Source organism: Patiria miniata, unplaced genomic scaffold (genome assembly GCF_015706575.1).
Source record: "Patiria miniata isolate m_02_andy unplaced genomic scaffold, ASM1570657v1 HiC_scaffold_22, whole genome shotgun sequence".
Classification (NCBI taxonomy): Eukaryota; Metazoa; Echinodermata; class Asteroidea; order Valvatida; family Asterinidae; genus Patiria; species Patiria miniata.
Genome location: NW_024037061.1, coordinates 558,426 through 576,007, shown reverse-complemented (window position 1 = coordinate 576,007; position 17,582 = coordinate 558,426). Strand labels below are relative to the sequence as shown.

General features: G+C 40.7%; 2 protein-coding genes across 2 annotated transcripts; both read left to right on the top strand.

Annotated features, from left to right (window-relative positions):
* The first annotated feature begins 179 nt into the window (after positions 1 to 179).
* On the top strand, positions 180 to 16,774 carry LOC119730596 (macrophage mannose receptor 1-like). Its single transcript, XM_038203578.1, has 7 exons — positions 180 to 1,284; positions 5,659 to 6,046; positions 6,592 to 6,693; positions 7,650 to 8,121; positions 9,572 to 9,966; positions 10,731 to 10,934; positions 16,256 to 16,774. The coding sequence occupies exons 1-7, from the start codon at positions 788 to 790 to the stop codon at positions 16,772 to 16,774; spliced, it is 2,577 nt and encodes an 858-aa protein (XP_038059506.1). The 5' UTR covers positions 180 to 787.
* On the top strand, positions 9,277 to 10,228 carry LOC119729972 (lactose-binding lectin l-2-like). The gene has a single exon (XM_038202762.1). The coding sequence runs from the start codon at positions 9,505 to 9,507 to the stop codon at positions 10,006 to 10,008; it is 504 nt and encodes a 167-aa protein (XP_038058690.1). The 5' UTR covers positions 9,277 to 9,504; the 3' UTR covers positions 10,009 to 10,228.
* Positions 16,775 to 17,582: the final 808 nt, after the last annotated feature.

Below are 17,582 nucleotides of genomic sequence, written 5' to 3'. Positions count from 1 at the left end.
AAAAAAACCTGCCTTCACCTCTAAGTTGCTCTAGTGGCTTATTTCTGAACCATTGACAGTGGTACGCACGCGCGTACACGCGCTTGAGATTTTTCTTGACTGCCCCCTCCCCCAATTATTTCTTTGCCCCCCCCCCCACATTGCCCCCACCCCCTTCCATTATTTCCTTTCCCCCCAATCTCCCCCACCCCCAATTTTAGAGTCTGGCGCTGCCACTGCGTATTGATAACCTTAATAACAAATAAAGAAGGTTTGTTAGCCAAGACGTCGCAGTTTCCTCTGCAGTGTATTCATAAAGTGGCTGTTAGTGATGGAGCCGCAGGTTTTTGATAATGGTAATTGAAGGTAATACAGAAACCGCAATGTAATATTTATTGTTCTTGAAAGGATCTGGTTGGAGAGGGTCGTATTTTTTTCAACGGTGCATGACAGAGAAAAGCACCTGTTTATTAAAATTTATATATTTTAAAATCACCTAGATATGTGTATTGGTAATTTTTTTTGCATACTCGTGACCCGTTAGATACAGGAGCAGTTAATAATGGAAACTAAGTGGATGGAGGATTAATAATTTTTAATTTTAAAGTAGGCAGAAGGCTTTTATCGATTGGAGCATGACAATTTTATATTAGTAGGTCTACTGTATTGTTTGAGGCTGTTTGGAGTTTGTGGAAACTGTCCGCTAAAACTCGTACACCACTTGAAGATAAAGATTCTCTTTGTTTCAAAAAACAGCTCAGTCAGGCTGCTCATGATGATGAATTGAGTCAGAAGACAGTAAACAGTAATGGCTATTATGTTCACCTGTTTTCTGGTACTGAGTTTGGCATCCGTCAGTTTGTCGCCTGACGGCGGTGTAGCTGATCTCTGCAGCTCACCTTACTGCCCGCCACCCTGGCGTGCTTTCCAGGGGCACTGCTACCTGTGGGTGGACAAACCAATGTCTTGGATGGATGCTGAGCGCCACTGCCAGATGCTGTCCCATCCGGGGAAGATGGTCCACCTTGTGTCCATCCACAGCCAAGAGGAGGATGAATTCATCAAAGATTACGCAAGGAGCGCCTCTGGCCTCGCAGCTACTCCTAGCTACTGGATTGGCTACAATAACATCGCACGGAAGAATCATTTCCAGTGGAGTGATGGATCTGATGCGTCTTACGAGGGTTGGCAGCCAGGAGAACCAAACATCCGGGGAGACGAAGACTGTGTCGAAAGTCGGTCCCAATATGCTGGTAAATGGAATGACAATTCGTGCAATAAAAAATTTCCTTTTGTCTGCAAACTTTAGATATAATAAGTACATGTATATTGTCTTTGCTTTGTTTCCGATTGTTTCTTATATTTTACCAATGTAGAACGCATTTTGGTGCACCGAGTGACACATTTCAAAGTTGTAAAAGAATGTACCCGATTGCAATCACAGCTTGACAGCGATTGGTATGACATGCCTTGCAGTATTCAATATATTTCTATCTGCAAACAATAGATCCCTATCGTGTTGATATTGAAAACAATGTTACCGTCATTTTGTGCCACTAACTACAAAGGCTTTAACAGTCCAATGCAGGCCTACACCTAAATGAGCTGCCGGTACATTAACATTTGCAGTTACTCAAAGTAAGTTTAAATGGCCGTTTTACCTATTGATAAACTCTACTGTGTGATATTCTTTTGAAAGTGAAACATCTAAACACTCTTGAATCTTTTATTTTTTTGTCTTTAATCATCCGTATCATAGCTGATCCGAATACATTTCTTCCAAAGATGCACGAGATAATGTCTGAGAACAAATAATGTACAAATTGTATATACAATATGTATTATCTGTTTCCGTTCAGAAATTATTTTGGGAAAATGTCGATTTAGTTAGAGCTGCAGATTTCACTTAACATAAATTGTGCGGGTTTTTTTCACATGAGGAACTCGCATATGAACTTAACAAACCTCCCCAAGGATAAAACGCGTTTGCTTAAATGATTTCATTTCACCTCAGCCTATCCAGTTCGTGATGGCTTTTCTTACGTTAAACTTGACACACACACACACACACCCATCCATCCAGTTTAATTTTTTTTTAGAAATATGTGGTTGATTGTGGTAAAATATTGTAAACCATGTTGATTTAGATAGATTCTTTTTCAATTAAATAGTTTCTGTTTTTGCAACATCTTGTAGTTGGTTTAAATATTTCCTTTTCCCACGATTCTGACATTTTGGTTCTTTATATAATGCACTTATGTAACCTTAGGGGCTACTGTTGTAACACTTTTTCATATTTTTCATTACTCAGTCATGACGTATCAATTAATGTATTTGAGAGAAATTCTAACGTGTACTGAAAACAAGTGCGGAACAAGAACCGAAGTTGCCGGCCGGCCGTTGCAGAATCGGAAAGCTGGTGATAAGGTGGGGTTCATTTTGACTCATGGGGGCGCCATTTTCCTCCTTTTGTAACTTTCTTTTAAGATTCTACAAACCCGAGCAGTTTTGCTCCTAAAAATTGGAGTTGACACATAAGAAAACATCCAAAACACCTTGAAAATGGCAATTAAAGGTTAAAATAAAGTTAATTGGCACGACATGACCAGTACCTTTTTAAGGATTTCATTGAATTGTTCGATTACACATGCGCCGTTTAACTAATTCTTTTATCATTATTGCATTTACGCTCTGAATATTTGTTTAAATAATTGGATAACTGAGAAAGACGTTAGTAATGTAATAAATTGTTACACCAAATCGTTCAAAATTACCTTGTGTCTCTTATTTCAAACTGAGTGAAAATGAATTAAATTTGAGTAAAAACTCACTCCACATCAGTAAAATAAGGAGAAGACGAGATTAATTCATCCAGGCAAGACGATCGAATTGTTCAGTGAATCTTAAAGTCGCAAAAATGTCAAACCAACATAAGTGTGATATAAATCATCTGGGTTCCAGCCTCACTGTTTGGAAATAGGCCTAACGAAAGATAGAGTGATGCAGTCTCGGTAACGGACAGTTATTAACAATCTTATTTCAAAGGAATAAACATACCCATTATATTACACTCACGATGACACTCATGTAAATGATTATGATTAATGACATCTTTTACTGATAATCAAATATTGCCTTTGGAAAGCAGACTTCAAGTTGTTTCTATTTCCAACGTTTCTTAAGTCGAATGGACTGATCTCACTTCAAATTATGCAAATGGGCTTCTGATTTCAAGCATCCTTCATTGTGAAGGGCAATTATGGCGCAGTTTGCCATATCAAGCTTGTCCGTAGGCCCTACGTGCCACTGTCAACATACAACATCCCTATCGCCGGCCTTGGCCATTGGAACGACGTAGTATAATAATAGAACTAGGCTGTCTTTTGTTTATCTATTTCCAGACGTTTAACACTCGGCTCCAGCGACGTTGCACATGTAAGGGTTCGATAGAACTTGGCAATGCGAAATCATGAAAACAGGAGCGTACATCGCACAATTTCATTTGCGACATTGCCTTGCTCCCCAGCATATATTGCTTGACGGGCAAGACTATTCATGTAACGATGTGTCTCGAAAGTGGGAACTGGTCGATAATTAATAAACGGAGCAAGCGGAGCCTGCCTCGCTTCATCTCTGTCTTGGGTGTAGCAGCCTACTATTGCCGCGCTTTCATCTTTTGATGAATTCATCAAAGATTACGTAAGGGCGCTTCTGGCCTCGCGGCTCCGTACTGGATTGGCTACAATGACATCGAACGGGAGAATCATTTCCAGTGGAGTGATGGATCAGATGTGTCTTACGAGGGTTGGAGGTCAGGGTAACCAAATAGCTACCAGGGGACAAACGGAGACTGTGTCGAAATCCGATCAGATGTTGACAGTTAATGGAATGACAACGCCTGCTTGTATAACTATTCTTTTGTCTGCAAACTCTAGATCCCATTCATGTGATACAGTCTGTGATGTTCAAGTACGATACTCTGGTAAAGACTCTGGTAAAGACTCTGGTAATGGACTTACAGAAATTCAACTAGGAATCGCATTTCGTTTGTTTGTCCATGATCACGTACGAGTAACCTGCAATGAAGGTAAAGAGTAACCTAAAATGAAGTTATATAAAACCTTAAACAGCAATGTAGACTAGACCGTAATTATGTCCTGTTACAATTTGTGTATCCAGTGATTCGTGTTGTAGTGGCTCTCCACGATGATCAAGTAGATGCTTAAGTATCTAAAGAACAAAATAAAAATGAAAAAGTAGAAGCACTCTGTTTCGGTAATGCACCTTTTAGCACTTAAGATAGATTAAAAATTTCGTTGAATCTTTGATTGTGACCGAGAATCCAAATTAATAACGTATAAAGGCTTTGTTGATCTGCCGACAGATGGCAGTGTAGTAATTCGGAAAGGGTTGGCGTCGCGATGAATATAGAATTAGGCTAAAAAATAACAATTTGGTGCTGAGGACAGGTAAAGTGCAAATAATAGATAACGTTTTGTAACTGTATCTCTTTTAAAATGGCTCCAAATTGAATCACATCATCGTTCCGAATTGTTTAGCTTTTTTCTGTACGTATTCAAAGTGGATGTAAGCAAAGAAGCTCCACAGTTATTCGTGGTAAGAATGACGTAGACCTAATCAATATCGCCCCCGTTGCCTAAGCAACTGTAACTTAACGCCTCTCTATAAGCACGCACTCGGTTCGTCTTGTGTTCATTTCGAAAAAAAAACAAACCTTCGATCAAAATTATTATCGAAACGAGCTGAAACTGCGCCCGTTGAAAGTCGGCTTTAGCATCAACCTTGAGCTATCAAAGTAATGAGAAGCACGAGCCGGTCTTTTGTCACTGTTAAGTATCAATTATACAGTTTCATTTTGGGTACTGGCTTCCACTCAGTGACAATCAGTCAGTCACTCAGTGACAATCTGATTTGACGAGCAAGACTATTCCTTTCACGATATGTCAGGGAAATTGAAACCGGTCGATAATGCAATTAACGGAGCCTGCCTCGTTTCCATCTCTCTCTTGGGGTACTAGTGTAGTCCTCGGCATAGCTACTGCGCTGCCAATAACGTCGCAATCAATCAATTATACAGTTTCATTTTGGGTACTGGCTTCCACTCAGTGACAATCTGATTTGACGAGCAAGACTATTCCTTTCACGATATGTCAGGGAAATTGGAACCAGTTGATAATGCAATTAACGGAGCCTGCCTCGTTTCCATCTCTCTCTTGGGGTACTAGTGTAGTCCTCGGCATAGCTACTGCGCTGCCAATAACGTCGCAATCAACCTTGGTTGGAAATAAGAATCGTGTAATTGATCGGGTAGAGCAGTCCTTTGTTCATCTTTTTTTCTGCCGCAAACCAGAATTTTCGGAAACGCTGCTCTTGTAAAGGTTCGATGGGGCTAGATGCCGAATATAACAGGCTGTATATAGTGCTGTACCACTTCATTCGAGCAATGTCAGAATACTGGCATCAAAAATACGTGGTGGAGGCAAAGTTATATTATCACCGCGAATTTCGTTTCCTAAATATAGTTGTCATTCATATTACCCTACGTGTCTCATATTGCCCTCGTGTAAAGACTCCATAATGTTGGTGAAGTAAGTCAGACGACATTAAGACAGAAATGGGCTTCATATGTTTCCTGGTACTAATATTGGTATCCGTCAGTTTGTCGTCTGACGGTGGAGTAGCTGCTCTCTGCAGCTCACCTTATAAAGCTTACTGCCCGCCACCCTGGCTTGCTTTCCAGGGGCACTGTTACCTGTGGGTGGACAAACCAATGTCTTGGAGGGATGCTGAGAGTTACTGCCGGAAGCTATCATACCAGGGGAAGATGGCACACCTTGCGTCCATCCACAGTGAAGAGGAGAATGAATTCATCAAAGATTACCTAAGTAGCGCCTCTAGCCTCTCGGTCGCTCCTAACTACTGGATTGGCTACAATGACATCGAACGGGAGAGTCATTTTCAATGGAGTGATGGATCTGATGTGTCTTACGAGGGATGGGCGCCAGGGGAACCAAACAACAGCAACAATGGGGAACCAGAAGACTGTGTCAAATTTCGAATACGGTATGCCAGCAAATGGAATGACGGCGTTTGCATGCATGACCACACTTTTGTCTGCCAACTCTAGTTCCCATTCGTACAATATGTCAGTTGATCGCTACTCAACTTTAATGGCTGCAGTCTATGCATGTACAAAGGACGAAACTCTGGTAAAAAAGTCGAAGCTCTGGCAAATTCAATGACTCAAACTAAACTTGGATTGTCGTCTATGCAGAATAAAGCGATGTACGTCAGCTTATTGTTTTACAAGGATAACGTAACCTGAATAGAAGCTACATGACCTGAAACGCCAATGTGGACTAAACCGTAACGAATCGTTAAAGGTTGTGTATTTTGTGATTCCTGTTGTAGTGGCTCCACATGCAGCGAGTTTCAAGAAGATGTTTAAAGAATAGAAAAAAAAGAAACACTCTGTTGCGGTAATGCACCTTTATCAGATCTGCAAAAGCTAAACTCGTCATGATGAACTTGACAATTTTATTCTTGGTATCCACTTTAACTCATTCTATCCACTTCATGCATGCTCGACAGTTTCACGACTCACTGTTGGTCACCAAGTACAAGATGTGGCTCCATCAGTGCAGATCCTTGTCCTCGCCCTGGCTTGCATTCCAGGGGCACTGGTACATGCGGGTAAGTGAAACAATGTCTTGGACGGATGCTGAGATCTACTGCCAGAAGCTATCCTACCCTTGGAAGATAGCCCACCAGCCTACCTAGCGTCTATCCACAGCAAAAAAAAAAAAAAAGTATGAATTCATCGGTTAATACGTTGACGTCTCTCAACATAACCCTGCACCTTAGTACTGGATCGGTTTCAATAACCGAGGGAAAGAGGGAGACTTTGACTGGACGGATGAATCTGATATTCCATACACTAAACTGGGATGCAAACGAACCTATAAGGCAGATTTGGGAAAGACTGCTCTGAAAAGTACATCCAGGGCCGTTGGAATGACCGGGGCTGTTCGAGATCGAGGCCTTATCTGCGAAATGTAATAATGACTTCAGGTGGAGGCTTCGAGGCTTTACAAAACTCAAAAGGACATCATAATAACCGTCGCGATAACGTGGATGTAAGCAAGGAAACTCATTGGTTATTTTTTGTTGCAAGAATGACAACGACTCGATTAATATCGTGCGGGTCAGCAATGGGTTAGCAACTCAACTTAATCACCTCTCTATAATTCGCACTCAGTCCTTTTTGTGTTCTTATCGAAAACAATTAGACCTTGATCAACATTATAACCAAAACGAACTGAAACCGCGCACGTTGAAAGGCGGCCTTTGCATTAACCTTGAGCTATGCAAGTTATGATTAACACGAGTCGATCTATTGTCAGGGTTTCGTGATGTTAATTCATTAACTCTTAAGCTCTAGATATACCCCTGACTGTGGACGTGAACCAATTCATGACAGGTATTAGCCCATAAGCAAACTGGTCCACAGTTGCACATGTCACAAAAATTTACCATCCTCGGCAATGGTATTGCGCACAATCAGCATTCAAGTAATGTGTCGTTGATAACTAGTGGAGGATAGTTTGTGGCAAGAGTTTTTGAGACCTTTGTACTAACACTTTGGTCAGTATAGCAAGACGGAGATGGGTTTCATCTGTCTTCTAGTACTGATACTGACATCCGTCAGTTTGTCGGTTGACGACGGTGTAGCTGCTATCTGCATCTGCCCGCCACCCTGGCTTGCTTTCCAAGGGCGCTGCTACCTGTGCGTGAACCAACCAATGTCCTGGATGGATGCTGAGCGCCACTGCCAGATGTTATCCCACCCGGGGAAGATGGTCCACCTTGCGTCCATCCATAGCAAAGAGGAGGATGAATTCATCAAAGATTACGTAAGGGGCGCTTCTGGCCTCGCGGCTACTCCTAGCTACTGGATTGGCTACAGTGACATCGAACGGGAGGGTCGTTTCCAGTGGAGTGATGGATCTGATGTGTCTTACGAGGGTTGGGCGCTAGGGGAACCAAATAGCAGTGGAGACGAAGACTGTGTCGAGTGCCGATCAGTTCTTCACAGCAAATGGAATGATGAGTCGTGCAGTCGTAAATCCGTTATAGTCTGCAAATTTTAGATCTGATTTTGCTCACTGTAAGTGTGATCATTTTGTGTAATTTTTCATATGGACACAGACATAAGCTTTTACCCACGATTCAGCTGGAGATTGCAAAAAGTTTGTCAACATTGTGTAGTATTGTTTGATCCTTAAGTTGTTAGGGTTAATTGTTTCACTATTTGGAAAAAGGTCTTATATGTTAGATAGAGTGCTGCAATCTCAGTAATTCACAACATTATTGGGAAGGTCATTACCTAGACATACCAATTATATTACACTCACGATGACACACATGTAAATAATTGGGCTTATGATTAATGTCATCTTTTACTGATAATCAGAGTGTTGCCATTAGAAAACAGACTTCAATTTGAGTCTTATTTTCCCAACATTTCGCAAGACAAATGATGGACTGATCTCACTTCATATTATGCAATGGAGTTTGTGATTCCAAGCACCGTTATTATTGTGAAGGGTACAACAGCGCAGTTTCCAGTATCAAGCTTGTCCGTAGGCCCTACGTTCCACTGACAACATATAGCATCCCTATCGCCGGCCTTGGCCATTGCAACGGCGCAATATAAAAATGGAACGAGACTGCGTATTGTTATTTTTTCCAACCGTTAATTAACAGCCGGCTCCAGCGAATCAACACACGTAAGGGTGCAATTAGAGCTTGGCAAATTTTGTAAACAGAAGTGACCATTGTTCAATTTCATTTGGGGTACTGCCTTGCTCCCAGCAACAATTTGATTGGACGAGTACGAGTAAGACTGTTCATTTATTGATATGTCTTGGCAGTTGGAACCGGTCGATAGTGTTATTAACGGAGCCTGTCTCGTTTGTATCTCTCTCTTGGGTACAAATGTAATAATAATAATAATACCGAAGTCTTATAGCGCACGTATCTACCAACAATTAGGTACTCATCAAGGCGCTGGAAATTATGTCCATTATTAGAGACAGGTGATGTAGTTCTCGGCATAGCTACTGCGCTGGGAATTGCGTCGCTATCAACCTTGGTTGGAAAGTAGAATGAGTGATGTAATTGATCGGGTAGAACCAGTCCTTTGTCCGTGTTGTTTATGCCGTAAACGAGCCTTTTGAGGAAAAGCTATTTTTGTTAAGGTTCGATGGAGCTTGATAACAAACGTAACATGCTGTATATAGTGGTGCACCACTTCATTTGAAGCACTTGACGTTTCAGAATACTGGCAACGAAATACGTGCTGGAGGCAAACGTTATGATCACCACGCCATTAATTTCTTAAATAGATGAAACTGTCATTGAAATAAACCTTAGTGTCTGCTGTTGCCTCGCAGAACTACTTCCTAATGTTGGTGTAGTAAGTCAGAAGACAGCAAGAAAGAAATGGGGTTGATCAGTCTTCTGGTACTGATATTTGCATCCGTCACTTTGTCATCTCACGGCGGTGTAGCTGCTCTCTGTAGCTCACCTTATGAAGCTTACTGCCCGCCGCCCTGGCTTGCTTTCCAGGGGCACTGCTACCTGTGGGTGGACAAACCAATGTCTTGGATGGATTCCGAGCGCTACTGCCGGAAGCTATCCCACCCGGGGAAGATGGCCCACCTTGCGTCCATCCACAGCAAAGAAGAGGATGAATTCATTAAAACGTATGCTGGAAAATCCTCTGTCGACCCGCCCGTTTCTGGCTACTGGATTGGCTACAATGACATCGAGCAGGAGGATCGTTTCCAGTGGAGTGACGGATCTGATGCATCTTACGAGGGGTGGGATCCAAGAGAACCACGCGACATTGGAGGCGAAGACTGCGTAGAATGTCGGTCCGAGTATGCCGGTATGTGGAATGACGTATGGTGCACTATAAACAATCCTTTTGTTTGCAAACTCTAGATCTAATGAGTTGTCTTTTGCTTTGTTACCGCAACTGAAAGATAAAGTGACTGGAGAACATGTGTAACATGCTGGACACAGAATGCAAACATAGACCGCATATTAGCGCACTTAATGACACTTAAACAACTTATAATCGAGTGAAACTTTCGTTGGACTACCTTGATAAACTTTACGCTGCTTGGCATTTTGACACATTTTGTTTTCTTTTTATAACATTAACAAGAACAGTTCATTTAATTAATTTCAAAACGACCTTCAGAAAATAAAGTGATCTACTTCAGTCGCCATTACAATTATCAACATTATCAAAGAGAGATTTGTCAAACGTCGACTAAATATAGACTTCGTGTACCCTACGGATCATCGTGTCTTGTTTGTTAAAAATTAACGTGTCTATATAGCTCTCTTTCTGTAAAACAATACGTGTAATTAATGTTTATATTCTATTTCACCACAGAACTTTTCCTTGAGAATTTTACGTTGCTTAACGTTATTCAAAATATTAGATGCATACAGGGCCCCAATGAAAACCAGTTTTGAAATGCTCGGGTATACCCTGAAGAAAATTACCTCTGTGAAAGGCAAGACCGATTTTTTTACCTTATAAAGCTAAGTGCCCGGCGCCCTGGCTTGCTTACCAGGGGCACTGCTATCTGTAGGTGCACAAGCGAATTTCATGGATGGATGCTGATTGCCACTGCCAAATACTATCCCACCAGAGGAAGATGGCCCACCTTGCGTCCATCCATAGCAAAGAGGAGGATAAAGTCATCACAGATTACGCAATGAGCGCTTCTGGCCACGCGGCTATTCCTAGCTACTGGATTGGCTACAAAGACATCGAACGGGAGGGTCATTTCCAGTGGAGTGATGTATCTGATGCGTCTTACGAGGGTTGGCAGCCAGGACAACCAAACGTCCATGTTTGGACACACGAACATTGTGTCGAATGCCGATCAAGTTACGCCAGCGAATGGAATGACATATCTTGCATGCGTGAAAGACATTCTGTCTGCAAACTATAGATCCCATTCATGCGACATTTCAGTCAGCCTAAATAATTCTCAACTTAAATTAATGGCTACATTCTGATCATGAACAAATAACAAAACTCTGATAAAAAAGGATAAATCTCTTGTGAATTCAATATCTGAGATTAAACTGGAAATAGCGTCTACTCTGAGGTACGTCAGCTTGATTGTTCTATCGTGATCTCGTACAGGTAACCTGAAATGAAGGGAAATGACCTAAATCACCAATGAAGAGTAGACCATGAAGATACGTTAAAATGTATGTACATTGAATTCACGTGAGGTACGTCAGCTTGATTGTTCTATCATGATCACGTACAAGTAACCTGAAATGAAGGTAAATAACCCAAAACACCAATGAAGACTAGACCGTAAAGACAGGTTAAAAAGTATGTACTCAGTGGCTCTTGTTGTATTGGCTGCACACCGATGCTCAAGTAGATGCTTAATAGTTTAAAGAACACTAAGCAAGAAATAGTTTGTTGTGGTAATGTAACTTTTTGGCACTCGCGTTTAAGTTTGGTGATTTTATTGAAAAATTATGAACTTACAATTGAGTTATTGTATCAGATTGTTTTTAAGATACTCATTGTATTTTTTTTACTATGTATTCAATTGTGAACAAACAAACACAAAAATATCTTACACAATTGGCCCGAAAAATGACACAACTGTTTCGTTTAATATGAATAATTAAACTGCAATAGAGGAGGATGAGTACCAATTTACATTTAAAGAATTTAGCTTCAATCGCCAAATCTTTGGTCCATTGAATAGCGCATTAAAGTGATATGATATTTAATTATAAAAAAGAGCTACTGAAACATCACGCCCAGCGCGCGATCGTAGACGACTATTATAATGTTGGTATATAATCATGATTTCACACAACTCACGTTTTTAATTTTGTTCCACGTTTAACGCTTGTAAGCGTACATTTCGTTTTTGTTTCTCGACCAAGAAAGACATTCTCTTTGGTCTTTGAGTGAATAAAACGATGGTATTTAGCATGTCAAGCATATACCTGTGTAACATTCAGTTATTATGACAAACGTAACTGACGCGTAAAATGTAACACTTCGTTTGATTCCATGTTAATGAAGCTTCTCTTTACACTTTCGTCATTCATTTGTAAGCAGTTTCTTCGACGCTATTAATTAGACGTCGAGTTGGAAAGGTGCATCCCCAGGTTGGTGCGGACATCCAGGAACTTCTGAAATCCCCTGATCTCGTTCCCAGACCCATTGTCGTAAAAGTGAATGGTTCTTGAATCTGGAGTGCTGAATGGTGACACATAGCAACCGATGTAAATGCACGTGGTTATGTACAGATGCTTTCATCGGCTGCTGTAATGCCGCGCAGAAAGTATTGCAGAAAGCAACACAAATTTCCCAACGCATGAAAGACGAGTTCTATTTTAATGAAACAAAGACGTGGCGAATAAAGGGTTGTTTGGAAGGTACATTCTGTTCATTGTTCAATTTTCATTCTGCCACTTTTTCTGGGCGTAAATTCTGGCGGTCGTTCAGCTGTCAATAGCAGCTGCTTGTGATAGAACGAATTCATTTTGACCAGGGTGGACGTCATGAACAACGACGACCCAAGACTCCGTCCCTACATGAGCACTGTGAGGAATGTAGAGTGGCCTGAGTTATTGCTGCGTAAGACGAGTTCTTATAACTTATACCTACACAGAATAAGTGGTGGGCAGCCGTGTTGATCAGGCAAAACACATTGAATAGAACATAATGTAGCACTTAATTTACTAACAAGAACCAAACTGAAAATTGCATGAGCTATCGTGGCTACAACTGCTTCATCAGATCCACAGAATTATGGTTTTCGTACCTTGGAAGGCCCATTAGTTGACTGAACCACGAACGGGACTGGAGTGGTTAATAGTCCATAATCGAGGCGAGGTTTTCCATTTACCCATGGATGAGCTATTGTCATTGAGCTTGCAGTTCAGGATCAGCTGCGGTTGCGCCTGGGAGCTTGGGGAACCTACCTAGCAACCCTTGGCTGCAGCCGGAGTAACCAAGAAGGTCTTCGTTGTGAAGAGGTTATGGACTGGCGCTAAGGTAAGAATATTTATACGGTGGTGTCACTAAAATCGAAGTTTGGTGCATCAGTAACAGGGGAGATACTCATTCGGTTTAAAACCCAGAGTTTGAGCGGAGCGGGAGAGCAATTGGATGGACATGAAAAATGTTCAAAGACAAACAACAAAACTTTGTTGTTTGTTTTGTCAGTATCATGTTCATAAGACATTTTTTTCACGTAAATGATAGAATCCATTATAGTCAACGAAAACATGGTTCTGGTGCCGTGTGCAATTTTTTATGCTTGCCATCTTGTCACTCACTTGCGGACGTAATATTAATATCTTCTGTTTACAAAGAACCACTCGGGAATATAGGCAGCAAATCAGCGTTCGGATACAAGGCAGCAAATCAGCGTTCGGATACAGGGCAGTTAATGTAGTGAGGTTCTTTGAAGGTGAAATATCTCCACTTATAACATTAATTAATTGGAGCTTTGCCTGTTTGATGAACAGGACACAGGCTTTTCCACATTAAAAAAATACCATCTAAAATGTTGGTATTAAAAGAAAATGTAAAAGTTTATTATATACATTTTTTTAAAAGGTGATGACGTCATCATGACTCTACTTCAGATTTGCATACTATTAACAGTATCTACCTTCCCACCAACTTTGAAGACGATCAGAATGACCCTAATATTTTTGATTTTTTTTTTTTAGAATTTAGCAGTTTGATGACGTCATCGTGACGTCACACATTTTTCAGAAATTGTGTTCATATACCTATTACCTAACAAACGTAATACAAAAAGAATTTTATGAATTTAACATTTTGGGTTTGATAGATATGGTGAGAGAAAAAATCAGAACAGAAACAATGCTTTGCCGCTAGCGGAAAAGCAATTATTTTGAAATATTCTTTTGCAAAATTCTTTTTTTTTTTGCTTGCCAACAGATTTTGTTTTACACTTGGGAAGAGTTTTGGTGCCACACATCGCGCTGTCTGATTAGATAATTTTGCTTAACAATTACGAATTGGCGGTTAAGAAAAACATTGCAAATAAAAGACGTTGTTTTATAACAGTACTTCTTATAATTGGTGGATCAAAATACAAAGACATCGGCGAAGAAGCTGCCGCGGTTTTTGTTCGTGCTTGCCAAAAGATTTTAGTTTTGTAATTTAAGCGTGCTGGCCTCGCGCTGTCTGAATACAGGCTTACGGCTTAAAAATTACAAAACAAAATCCACGGTTATTGTTTGTGGTAGACTGACGTAGATTAAATCAATATTGTCCCTACGGTGCTTTTTTGTAATTTAAGCGTGCTTGCCTCACATCGCGCTGTCTGAATACAGGCTTACGGCTTAAAAATTACAAAGCAAAATCCGCGGTTATTGTTTGTGGTAGACTGACGTAGATTCAATCAATATTGTCCCTATGTTGCTTTAGCAACTGCAACTTGACCGCCTTTCAAAATATGCGCACTTACTCCTTTTTCCTGTTCTGTTCGTATTTTATAAGCCTAAATCTATCTGCATGACAACATAAAAACGGACTGAAACAGCGTACGTTCCCTGAAAGACGGCTTTAGTTTCAGCTTTGAATTATCAACGAAGTGGTTATCACGAGGCTGTTTTTGTCAGTGTTTTGTAGCGTAAATCAGATAGCACTAGATGCAGCCTTGCCTGTTAACTGTTGACGTGAACGAAGTCATTTTAGGCAGCCAATCAGCGTTCGGATACAAGGCAACCAATCATTGCTAATGGTTGCCGCCAAATTGCTTGGCCAATCAGTAAGCAGACATGGAAGTTTATTTTGAAAATAGTTCTCTCCTCCTTTTGTTTGGTTTTGAGTTGACGTAGTGAGGTTCTTTGATGGTGAAACATCTCCACTTATAACATTGATTAACTGGAGCTATGCCTGTTCGATGAACAGGACACAGGCTTTTCCACATTAGAAAAATACTATGTAAAATGTTGGTATTAGAAGAAAATGTAAAAGTTTTTAAATAATTTTTTAAAAGGTGATGACGTCATCATGACACTTCTTCAGATTTACTATTAACAGTATCTACCTTCCCACCAATTTTGAAGACGATCAGAATGACCCTAATATGTGGGTTTTGTTTTAGAAGTTAGCATTTTGATGACGTCATCGTGACGTCACACATTTTTCAGAAATTGTGTCCATATACCTATTACCTAACAAACGTAATATAAAAAGAATTTTTATGAATTTAGCATTTTGGGTTTGAGAGATATGGTGAGGAAAAATCAGAACAGAAACAATGCTTTTCCGCTAGCGGAAAAACAATTATTTTGAAATATTCTTTTGCAGAATCCTTTTTTTTTTTGCTTGCCAACAGATTGTGTTTTACACTTGGGAAGAGTTTGGTGTCACATATCGCGCTGTCTGATTAGATAATTTTGGTTAACAATCACGAATTGGCGGTTAAGAAAAGCATTTCAAATAAAAGACGTCGTTTTATAACAGTATTTCCTATAATTGATGGATCAAAATACAAAGACATATCGGCGAAGAAGCTGCCGCGGTTTTTGTTCGTGCTTGCCGAAAGATTTTAGTTTTGTAATTTAAGCGTGCTGGCCTCACATCGCGCTGTCTGAATACAGGCTTACGGCTTAAAAATTACAAAACAAAATCCGCGGTTATTGTTTGTGGTAGACTGACGCACATTCAATCAATATTGTCCCTACGTTGCTTTAGCAACTGCAACTTGACCGCCTTTCAAAATATGCGCACTTACTCCTTTTTCCCGTTCTGTTCGTATTTTGTAAGCCTAAATCTATCTGCATGACAAAATAAAAACGGACTGAAACAGCGTTCCTTGAAAGACGGCTTTAGTTTCAGCTTTGAATTATCAACGAAGTGGTTATCACGAGGCTGTCTTTGTCAGTGTTTTGTAGCGTAAATTAGATAGCACTAGATGCAGCCTTGCCTGTTGACGTGAACGAAGTCATTTTAGTTAGTTCCACCTGTGCAAACTGTCCACTGCAGGTGCATATGTCAATGACATTACCAAAATGACAGTAAATGACATTACCTCTGAAAATTGTATGTTTTCGTACAATCGGCATTCAAATAATAAATGTTGTTGATGAGTTGCAGAAACTAATTTATTGTTGCAAGAGTGGCTGACATCTTACCGATAATTTGAGTCAATATAGCGCAAAGGAAATGGGCTTCATCGATTTTCTTGTACTCATGTTAACATCCGTCAGTTTGTCGTCTGACAGCGGTGTAGCTGCTCTCTGCAGCCCAGCTTACTGCCCGCCACCCTGGCTTGCTTTCCAGGGGCACTGCTACCTGTGGGTGGACCAACCAATGTCTTGGATGGATGCTGAGCGCCACTGCCAGATGCTATCCCAGCCGGGGAAGATGGCCCACCTTGCGTCCATCCATAGCAAAGAAGAGGATGAATTCATCAAAACGTATGCTGGGAAATCATCTGTCGACCCGCCCGTTTCTGGCTACTGGATTGGCTACAATGACATCGAGCAGGAGGATCGTTTCCAGTGGATTGACGGATCTGATGCATCTTACGATGGGTGGGATCCAAGAGAACCACGCGACATTGGAGGCGAAAACTGCGTAGAATGTCGGTCCGAGTATGCCGGTTTGTGGAATGACGTATGGTGCACAATAAACAATCCTTTTGTTTGCAAACTCTAGATCTAATGAGTTGTCTTTTGTTTTGTTACCACAACTGAAAAATAAAGTGATTGGAGAGCATGTGTAACATACTGGACACAGAATGCGAACGTAGATTGCATATTGGCGTCCATCCATAGCAAAGAGGAAGATGAAATCTTGCGGCTAGTCATGGGTTCCGGATTGGCTACATTGACATCAAACGGGAGTTTTATTTCCAGTGGAGTGATGCATCTGATGTGTCTTACAAGGGTTGGCAGCCAGGAGATCCCCCAAATAAACGAAGTAAACGAAGATTGTATGGAATGCCAATCATCAGCTTTTGACAGCAAATGGAATGACAAGTCGTGCATTTTAACCGCCTTTTGTCTGCATACTCTAGATTCCATTCATGCGATATGTCAGTTAAACGCTACTCAACTTTACAAGGGTTGTTATATGAGCGATTCGGTTCACAGTTTTTATTGTGTTATTTGTTGGGTGTGAATTCTGGCAGTCCTTCGGCTGTTATTAGCATCTCAGGAGACTGCGAAGCGAACCACAGCAGGAGCCAGCTTATGTAGAAATCGAGCCACTTAGTACAACAAGAAGAGAACAAGAAAACTAGAGGTGATTTTCACACGTTTTCTGTGCTATTCTATTGTCCCTTCGAAAGTCCATTCATTTTGTCACCGTTTTCACGAGGAGCCACATATGTCAAAAATTACATTTTTTTCGATTTTGATTTTTTTTCTCACTGTTTGGCATTGAAACAATGTACTTAACCATTTTGACATGTTTCTAAAAGCAAAACATCATTAATTTCTAAGTTACATTAATGTTGCAAGGG

Bases quoted from the DNA above. Each gene is read 5' to 3' on its own strand.
- LOC119730596 (XM_038203578.1), top strand. From the start codon at position 788: ATGGCTATTATGTTCACCTGTTTTCTGGTACTGAGTTTGGCATCCGTC. The intron at 8,122-9,571 runs GTAAATCCGTTA...ACGGCGGTGTAG, and splicing joins GAATGATGAGTCGTGCAGTC to CTGCTCTCTGTAGCTCACCT. The intron at 9,967-10,730 runs GTATGGTGCACT...CTATCCCACCAG, and splicing joins ATGCCGGTATGTGGAATGAC to AGGAAGATGGCCCACCTTGC.
- LOC119729972 (XM_038202762.1), top strand. From the start codon at position 9,505: ATGGGGTTGATCAGTCTTCTGGTACTGATATTTGCATCCGTCACTTTG.